Here is a 10,779-nt window from a genome sequence, read left to right on the forward strand (position 1 = left end):
AATATTCACTTTGCCTGAATAAGTTTTAGCGAATTTCCCTTTAGGGAATGTAACTATTACCGTAGGTGGCACGGTGAGACCTAGGCTCAGGACCGATTTAATGTCCCCAGAAGCCAAAAACACCATTTGTTCAAATTTGTATTTATAAATGTATATTGTATATATATATGTGTGTGTGTGTGTGTGTGTGTGTGTCCGTGAACACGATAACTTGAGTAATTTTTAGCCTTCTTATCTAAAAAAACGTTCCTTGTGGCTTAAAGACTATCCCAAATAAACAATACCCCCGCCGCAGCAAACCTGCCGACTAAGCGAATTTCCATTTGTCTGAATTGTTAAATATATTTTAATAACATTAGGTTTAACGAGTACCTAGGTTTGCTTCTACAAGGAAACTAATAAAGTGTGTTTTTGAGTAAAATATTGATAGCTTAGTACAAAATAAATAAATTTGCCAAGTTTGATCAAAATATATCCATAAACAAGCAAACCACAACATTTGACAATATTCTCCATAAGAATAACATGGGAATTTTAAATTTACAATTTTTTTAATTTTCTCCGTTACTAATAATCGAACAAAAATACTTTTATATACTAAATTATTTGTTTTTTTAAGCTCTTTAAAAAGGTCTAAAGAGAAATCGGGAAATTTTGTGTTTTGAGGGTCAAAAGTGAGAAAAACCAATTTTTACCCCATAAAACCCCCCAAAAAGCCCCATTCCCATGGTCCGATCGTGCTGGTTCGCGAACTCATTCAAGTTTATCCCGCTTTACACCTTTAAACCAAATTTCATCAAAATCGGACAAAAATTACTCAAGTTATCGCGTTCACGGACGTGTATATATATATATATATATATATATATAAGTCTATATATATATATATATACATATATAAAAATTTGAACGAATGGTGTTTTTGGCCTCTGGGGACATCAAAATGAAAAAGTAAATCGGTCCAGGGTCTAGGTCTTACCGTGCCACCTACGGTAATAGCTACTTCCCTATAGGGAAATTCGCTAAAACAATATGATAATTTATGTTCCTTCTTCTCACTGATATATTTATGCAGTAGGTTGAAATATTAGCAGAATGTATTCATGTTGTTTGTCTATCCCTCCATACATTACCATTCTCTAAGGCAAACTACTGAAATCCATCTCTCTCCTAAATAATTGCTTGATTATTTAGCACTCTAGATTTCCTTAGCTTGTTAACTACCTGTGGCAATTTCTTGTAGTTTTTTTGGGTTCCTCTCTCAATTTTAATAATCTTTAGAATAAAATACAAATTAAATACTGTCTGAAATTTCTAATTTTAAAAGTTCTAAGAAATGTGAACTTAATACTGATGTTAACAAAATAGTAGTGGGGACCATAACCTTACTATTTAAGAAATGTTATTCAAATACTTATCTGAAAGTATACTCCATTATTTAGGCAGTTTGAGGGGAAGTTCCCCTGCCACTTTTTGTTTGTTTAAATGTATGTTGCAGCTGATTGACGTTCTGATAAATATCAGCTGTTGAGCTGTTTCAATGGTAGGATCAAGAAGTGGAGGGGATAGATTTCTTCCCCTAAAATCACCAAAGTTTTTTGAACAAAGTACAGTACCAGTCGTATCATTGCTATTAAAACAAGTTCAAACATCTGTATTTTTTAGATTGTTCACTTGAAGAGATTTCAATACGTGAATGGAAAATGGGTGAAATCTCAAAAAGTTGTCAAGTTTCCGTTTGAAAACTTTGAACCCACTACATATTTGGCTTCAATACCCCGAGAAACGGTGATTAGACACAAGGCTTCTCTTGATCAAAAGTAAGTGTTTATTTTTGTAACTTAAACAACTTAAGACTTTTAACATATTTCTTCACGAAACCAAATTATTATAAATACATTATTTTAAATAGTAGCATCAACTGTGATTTTTATGTCCGTCCACCTAAGAGAAAGAATAAAGAATATCTTATAAAGGATGATTTTAGCTTAGTATATCTACATTGAAACTATTCCACCTGGATTATATACAGTTTTAGCTCTTTTTCTTTTTTATTTGATGATAAGCCAGTGTTATTGTTTCTTCTTATATTTAAAAATATACCAATGCTGCTGCTTCTTGTGGTTGTTTCTGGGTAGTAGCCGAAGTGAAGAAGTTGTCTAGAATAGAAAGAAATTGTCTATTGTCAATGCGGGTTTATGATACATGCTCTAATATACTATTCTACACTCTTATGATAACTCTATATATTACTTGTTTAAAACCACTGTTGCATAAAAGGTCAAATTAATGTGTTAAATAAGTAATGAAATGAAATGAAATGATTTATTGACATTAACTATGTACAAAGTTCATGACAATCGTCAAAAGAAAAACAAAACAATCAAGATGGCTCTGGCAACTAAAATGACTAAAACTCTAAACCAAAGTACTCTTCATGTTTATATAGGCAAGCCTGGGTTAAAGTAGTTTTTTAAACTTGTTTGAATTTTAAAACACACAGGTTTTTGATGGATGCAGGCAAGAAAATGTACATTTTAAGTCCTTAAACATACATATGTTCAGTACATTCAGTAAGTATTAATAAATAATTGAAATTCTTATTCAAATCAGAAACTGAACATTAACTGAAGCTTTAGTGGTCGAAACTTAAATTGTACTTTTTTATTTAAGTTTAAAAATAATATATACATTTTTTTTACAGAAGTAGTGATGACAAATCCAAGGCAACTACCTCAGAGAGCTCAGTGGAATCTGGTGGGTTTTTCTTCTTTATTTGTGAATTACTCATTTCAACTTTTCTGTAATGGTTTGGGTAATGTTTTCTGTAACAACTTGTTTAAGGCACTTGAAACGTCCGTCAAATCCTGCTAACATTTCCTCTAAATTTTTTTTTATATTCATATACTCTAATACGAGTAAGTTTTGTATGCTAGTTTGCAGAATTATTAAAGCAATGGCTCCAACAATTTCCTTTAAATTGTCAGGAATATGATATTTTTTTATAGAATAACAATAATATTTATGGTTTGCTCTGTTTAAGAATAATTGTTTTTGTTCAAATTTTTAGTTGATTTTGTTTTTATTTTTAACATTGGCCTTGTAGGTTTTCATTTTAGTTATGGAATAACAAAAAAAATTAAACAAAAGAATCTTAACATGCTTTTAGAGAAGCTAACTATACTTACATATTACTCAAAAAAGTCTTTGATCAACAAATTTAAGCAGGAAAGCATTGAGGCAGAATGAATGGATGCACAACTAAGTTACCCTAAGAAGAGAGTCCAGACAACTACCCAAACAATTGATAATACATAAACATGTATAGCAAAATTACATATTTTGCCCCTCTGACGGGCAGAAGGCAGTGTTTTACTGCTTCTACTTGTTCAATGCGAAGGAGTTTCCTGGGAGAAGAAAAATATCAAGTTAATAGTATTGTGAAAGTTTTCTTACGTGAGTTATTTGTGCATATGTCTGTCTCTTATTAATTTATTCCTTAGACAAGTGTTGTTTTTTCATTTTCTCTTTTATATCTCATGTCCATTATAAATGCATGTTCTGTTGCAAGAAGAGATGAATCCACTGCAGGATTTCCACCAGCATCTGTTGAGTGAAGAGGCAGATCCGTTTGATCTACGATACAACCTATACGCCATCACGGTAAGTTGATGTATCATCTTTAGTGTCAATAATAGTAATTTATTCCATCTTTAAACAACACAATATTGTGATTGATTTAATCAAAAATAAGTAACTACATCCTAATCTTGGCTACATTGTAGTTGACAAAAGACAACATGGCATGCTATAATATTCTAATTTAATTTCTGATCATCTCCACCCAAGAGTTAACCATAAGGATCTCAATTCAGTTTTCCAGACTTCTTAAACTAATACACAGAATACAGTAATATCACAGTAGCTATAAATAAATATCACAGATCAAGATTGGCTGCACTAAATGAATTGTAAAATCATGAAAACTACAAACATTAGACATACCGGTACACAGTGTAAATGATTGATAACTGAGATAGAATTTGTGTGTGTTGTAGTGTTCTCAGAGTACCGCTTTGATCCTGAAACATCAAACTTGATTCATTGTAGCTTTTGCTCCATGGTTGAAATGCTAGATTGTTTTTTTCACTAAATATCTTCTTCAGACATATCAGCAGCAGCAAAATGTTGCAAATCAGGGAATTTAATTTGGCAAAGAAACCAAATAATTTTTATTCTTTGTCAATTGCCTTTTTAAAATCTTACAAACCATTGTTCTAAGGGCTGTAAATCCTCTTAAACAAACAAAAATTCTATTGACGTGAAGTGTAAACAAATCTTCTTTTGGAAAACTTTAAAAGTAAAGAGTTATCATTTCCAAACTCAATGTCCCTGTTTTAGCTTTTTTGAATCTTAAACATTATTTTTATTTAGCGTTATTAACATTAACTTACACAGTTTTTTTTCACTAGAGATTTCCCATTAGAGATTAGTAGTGAATATAAATTTAGAAAAATGAACAACAAAAACTGTTAAAATTTCACGTTAAATTATTTGTTATAGAGCCACTCTGGAATCCTTGGTGGAGGTCATTACGTGGCTTACGCCCAGAACCCAAATGGAAAGTGGTATTGCTACAACGACAGTAGTTGTAAGGTTTGTACTTACAAAATCAGTAATATTACTCGAACTACAGATTAAATCCTAGTTTTAATTTTTTTCCTCCCAGCTTAAATTCATTGATTTTGTTTGCTCCTTACACCACCATCTTCTTAAGTTTTGACCACTGATTGTCACCTCTATAGTTAATTTAATCGTAGAGAGGTTGTCTGAAGCAATATAATGTTTACCAACCCAACCTTACAGTTTCCATTGAGAGATATTTTAGCTTGTGTTTGAATTCTGAGAGTCAAGCTAGGAACTACTTAAAATGGCCTTTTGGTTGACCGGTCTTATTAGTGTGGTAAACATTTAGGTATGACCAAAAGCTTTAAAAATTTCAAAATCATTTCATATTTGTGTTCATGAGAATAAATCACTGAATAACCCATGGAATTCCAGGGTTTAGCTGGAAGGTTGTTTAATGTGCTGATTAATGAGTGATAAAACTACTACAGTAAAATCTTGCTAATCTTCATGTTCAGGACATCAGCAAGTTGCCTCATTCAGAAAAATCTTATGATGTTGTATTTTTTAAATGTGCATTGTCACTATTAATTATTTGTAAGGCATTCAATTCTATTTAATGGTGCAACTAACAGATAGTGCTGATACTAGTATGGTTGGTTAACAATTGTTTTTATCTTTATCACAATCTACTGAGTGTACTACAGAGTGTCTGTTTTCCTGACTGCAGGAAGTTGTGGACTTGGACACTAGTTCTGCGTACATGCTCTTCTACGAGAGGAAGGGAATCTGTGAGTCGAGGTACATGCCTAACATCACAGGTCGACAGACACCTGACACAGCTGAACTAGATGAAGACTTTGAAAATGACTTCAAGAAATCGTGCTTACTCATGTAATCAAGACACTTTGTTCTCTCGTCATTATTTAATTTGTGATTGTTGTAAGTAAGATACTTTGCAAATTTTTATGAAGCTGGGTTCTTTCGAGCAATCTCAAGCAGTTGTTGTTTTCATATTTTAATGATCATATAATTTGTTGGTGTTATCAGTTCGTTATTTATTCAATAATTTATGAATTGTTGAATTATGTTTCAATTTTTGTGTTTAATGGATACAGTTGTTATTTGTACACTGAATTATTTATGTAACGATTAAAACAATAAATTACTAAAGTTTAAGTCATGTATTGATACAGTTCAGTAAAAAGTGTGAAGTTAAAAAATTATGTCTCAAAAATGTGTTGAGAAATAAATTTGAAATTAAATTTTGCTATTTTTATTCTTTAAATTGCTGTGTTATAAAATGTATCGGCCCGTATCAGTTAGCCCTTAAAGTTTGTAGGAAAAAAATAATGTTTAGTTAAGTTATAGCTTTCACCACAGCTGCTACTGTCTGGACTGAGATTTCAACATTTTCACTTTCATTTCATTTGTGTGTCATATTTTGTTAGGAACTAGGTATAACTGTTTTATACTCTTTGTTTGTATCACTTAAAACGTAATTACTTTCCCACAGCTATGTGCCATCTTGTACAATTTTTCAATTGAATTATGTTATTCCTAGCTTAGTAAAAACTAAACTTTTGTTTCTCTATAGCATTGCCCTCTTTAGGAAAGTAGTAATGCCCACCTATTTTTTAACTAACTTTTAAAATATGCCAAGTTGCCAATTATATCCTGTTGACACAAACTATTTTGGTTTTTTTGGGGGGGAGGGGTTTTAGAAAGGTTTTAGAAAGCTTCATCCGACACCTCCTAAAATCAAATTTAAGTATCTTACATTATTTAAAACTTAATACTGCCACTTTTGTATGTGTAATGAATTCTGTGTTTGTACAAGGGCTATCCAGAAAGTAGATTACGTTTTTGTCTGTATCCGCTAGGGGCGGGGCTAGCGCAACCATCTTGGTGTTAGTTCGTTATGCAGCTCAGTCGGCATCTAGCCGTGCTAGTAAGAGGTTTCTGCTGTACTCTGTTGAATTACTGTGGCAGTTTAAAATGTCTGTGTTAATTTAAAATACCGTGAACTGTGAAGTGTGTGCAAAAAAAAAAAAAAATGAATGGACTCTTTGGTTACAGTTTGGCAACCAAGCTTTTTGGTTATGATCTTGTGCAACAAACTTCGCAAAATTTGTGGAAACCCCATAGAGAGTTCTGTTATTGTGAACTTTCGAGCTTTACGGACATCGGCATCGACTTTTTCGACAAGTTTGGCAGTCACAATGATGGGTCTTCCACTTCGCTCTTCATCGTAAACGTTAGTTCGGCCATTTTTAAATTTAATGACGCACTGACATACTCCACCTTCAATAATAATGTTTTCCCCATAAACTTCACAAAGTTGCCGATAGTTTTCTATCGGTTTACAGTTTTTTGCAGTCAAAAACCTTACAACTGCACGCATTTCACAGTTCGCGGCATTTTCAATTAACACAGACATTTTAAACTGTCACAGTAACTCAACGAAGTTCAGCAGAAATCTCTTACTAGCACGGCTAGATGTCGACTGAGCTGCATAACGAACGAACACCAAGATGGTCGCGCTAGCCCCGCCTCTAGCGGATACAGACAAAAACGTAATCTACTTTCTGGATAGCCCTTGTATAATCCATCTATTTTCTTATGTTTATTAAAATACCTTTTAATGTATTTTGATATGGTGAAACCAGTGCCTGGGACCATAAATTTAGAGGATGGGCAGATGCTAAAAGTAGCTTATCATTATATTTGTACATATGTATAGACCCTCATTGTCCCGTTATCATTTCACCAAAAATACAAATATTACACCAATGTTTCGATATAATGTGAATACTTTAAAAAAAAAATGTATCAATTTTTTGGTTGAATACTTTTTACAAATGCTTTCAGTCAAAATCCTCAATTTACTTTTGTTTATTTCTCCCTACAATTATTATTTTATGAGGTAAAATTACTTGACACAGCTATAAAAGGTTTTTTTCCTAAAGTTCAATCCACCTATTGGATGCATTGCGAGTTAATTGCAATTGTTGAATATTTCTCAACATAACAAAATAATCAGTTTTGAAATGCAAATTTCAATATCAGCATAGTGGACAATATGGAGCCAGATTCATGCAGACATAAAATTATTACATAGCCTACTGCAAATTTCAAAAACCTCATCAATTTTGGGATAAAGAAATGTGGTACTAGTCTAAAAAATATTTGATAAAAAAAATTGAAACAAATATTTGAGAATAGTTAAGTCAATTAAAATTAAAATGTATTCTTGTATCACAAATTGTTAACCAAGACTTTGGCATTTAAGGTTAATCCACATAACATAAATATAACTAAACAAGCATACGTTATGGTAGCTCAAACAACTTGTAGATTTTCCAAAAGTGTGTTTTAACTCCACACAAAACGCCTGTACCTCCGAGTCAATACAAAACACAATATAAATCAAATGCAATACTTTTATTTACTTTCATGATTGAATCAAAGTGATAGAGAAGATCTCTTCAACTCTTTTGTTTTCTGTCCAATCAACGCAAGATGGAATTGAACACTGTCTATAGAACTTCATTTCAACATAAACATTAATTACATTGCGTAAGCTTGATAAAGTCCAGAACTGGTTATTTTCCAGAAGGGTATTTTAAAAGAAAGTCGTGATATTTCTGTTTCGTACCAGATTAACTTTCTTATGGCCAATACTTCTCATTGATTAATATCTGTTAAATTACATGATGGGATGGCCTCTGGATTGTCTGAATTAACTATATAGATAGTGGTTTAAATTACCTTGTTACTGTCAAAACAATCCTTTGTAGTTTATAAGACTACAGCTGTTTCATGCTTCGAATGGAGCACATCATCAGGTCAGAAGAATGTCAAGTAGTCTTCATTGGATATTTTCGTAGTGGAGTTCGTCAAAAGTTAAATAATAAATAGGTAACAAAACACATAACACACGGAAACACAAAACGTTTAGTATTGGTCCTGACTCACCCTCAGCCGGCGCCGTGTCACGTGTGTTGTTACTGTCGTCTGGTCAACCAATACTAAATGTTTTGTGTTTCCTTGTGTTATGTGTTTTGTTACCTATTTATTATAAAACTTTTGACGAACTCCACTACGACGAATATCCAATGAAGACAACTTGACATTCTTCTGACCTCATGATGTGCTCCATTCGAAGCATGAAACAGCTGTAGTCTTACAAACTACAAAGGATCGTTTTGACAGTAACAAGGTAATTTAAACCACTATACAGTTAAATTAATTTATTAATACTTATTTTAAAATTTGAAGAAAAACGATTAACCTCTAGAGAAGTCCTCATGTTAGACATTTGACATAATTTAAAGTTTTTGCCACTTATTAAAACTATTCTGTAGGCTTTGTTTTTCCAAATCTCTTGTATAATTGTTGTTATGCATCTTGATTTATGGTTCTTAACATAAAACCTTGTTAAGTTACAATTTTACATAGCTTATCCAATACAATAACTAAAATCATCATCCTCATTTACCTTTCCCTACAACAATTTTTACTTGAAATACTGTCATACTTTGTCTGTACTTGTTCTAGTCAAGACTGTGCCTTATATTGACTAGCTTCTTAGTATCAGTTACTGTGGTTGAAGGTATCACAAAATTTGAAAGAATTGTTTGTCTCAAAACTCAATGCACTATGGTCTTTTGCAAAAAGAATTAATTATTTGAGATAGTCAGTTACAAAAACGTTTTAAACTGATAACTTTCTATAAACTTTTGATGCCCTAAAACTTAAGATAGTTTTGGTCCAAGTAAATGTAAAATAGTACTAAACACAAAACATTTTATAAATTAACAGTTTAAGCCTTCAGCGTTAATAATAAACATCTCATTTTTAAGCTGAATGGAACATTTATGTATTGTTAAATCTATGCTTTAAATAAATGACTATTTTTACAATCTTATGCCCCTCACATGGTATGGTTCCTAGAAAATGTCTTATCAAATGAGCATTCATTACACCTTATTATTTAATTGTCTTTCACTCTGGGTAGGAAATCACTCAAGTTCAGATAAAACAAATGATTTTTGATGGACATACTTTTCTCTATGGATTTTTATTCCTTGATTATATTTTAGGGGAAAAATTATGTTGATAGTTAAAATCTGACTAATCATTATAACTAGTGAATACAATTTGCACATGGTCTGCTTTAGAGTTGATCAGGCCAATTAATATAATTAAACATAAACTATGATTTCTCTCTAAACCAATATAAATTAATCCTATATGAACAATGTAAAACAAATATATGAACAACACATAAAAGTACAATTGCTAATGCTTACAGTTTTAGGCAGCTTTCCAAACAAATCCATCAACTGTTCATAAATACATTAGGGAATATAGAACAATTTAATGCCTATGGGGTGGATGAGTTCTTTTCTCATATATTAGGCTATCTATCCTACTTGTATATATCCCCTACTCTCACTTAAAATATGTGTATCGTAAAGAGTTATGTTTTGTGATCTGTACAAACACACTTTATAAATCCACAGATCCCACTCACTAGCATAAGTGGTTCATTTTATTCTGTTGTAATATATTTTTCTTATATTATGTTTATATTTTATTCTAACCAAAGTGGGTTAAAAAATGGCTAAACTTATTACAATTTGAAGAAATTCCACTAATTAACAATTATTATAATGGACTCTAGTGGATGCCTGAACACCATCATACTATTTTACCTCCATTAATTTTGGGTTATATTAGATCATGCCATTACTTTATGTGTTAAGTTTGAAGAATAAAGACCAAAGAAATTAATGTAGGCCTATCTCAAAATGTAATTTCAATTTCTATAGTTTAAAACAACCTAAATCTTAAACGCATTTTACAATAGTGTTTTTCCATTGTGTAATGTGCTATACAATTCTTTTCGATCACAAAATTGTATGAAGTTTTTTTTTTATTTTAGGACTGATTTTACCAACTAATTACAACGCTTAACACATGGCACTGTGTTTAAGGTATAAATAGTCTGCCCTATTACTTCTATATTTTTTCCAACCTTGACTATGCAATATATTTTACTATATGGTATCTTACAATATTCAGTTATATTATTTATCTTATGCTGTGATTTATTTGTAATTCGTAATAAGCTTATCTTAGTGAAGT

At 31.6% G+C, this 10,779-nt stretch overlaps 1 protein-coding gene across 1 annotated transcript in view; it reads left to right on the forward strand.

The window, feature by feature from the left end:
- The window catches only part of LOC128997888 (ubiquitin carboxyl-terminal hydrolase 32-like), a 91,948-nt gene extending 84,868 nt beyond the window's left edge, over window positions 1-7,080 (forward strand). Inside the window, exons 29-33 of the mRNA XM_054423672.1 lie at window positions 1,666-1,820; window positions 2,705-2,757; window positions 3,575-3,663; window positions 4,564-4,656; window positions 5,357-7,080. Of these exons, the coding sequence (XP_054279647.1) occupies window positions 1,666-1,820; window positions 2,705-2,757; window positions 3,575-3,663; window positions 4,564-4,656; window positions 5,357-5,524 (558 nt within the window). The 3' untranslated portion in view covers window positions 5,525-7,080. The remainder of the gene's footprint in view (window positions 1-1,665; window positions 1,821-2,704; window positions 2,758-3,574; window positions 3,664-4,563; window positions 4,657-5,356) is intronic.
- Window positions 7,081-10,779: the final 3,699 nt, after the last annotated feature.

The sequence above is a fragment of the Macrosteles quadrilineatus genome, unplaced genomic scaffold (genome assembly GCF_028750875.1).
Source record: "Macrosteles quadrilineatus isolate MER2022 unplaced genomic scaffold, UCM_ALF_1.0 Scaffold_7__1_contigs__length_78375512, whole genome shotgun sequence".
Lineage (NCBI taxonomy): Eukaryota > Metazoa > Arthropoda > Insecta > Hemiptera > Cicadellidae > Macrosteles > Macrosteles quadrilineatus.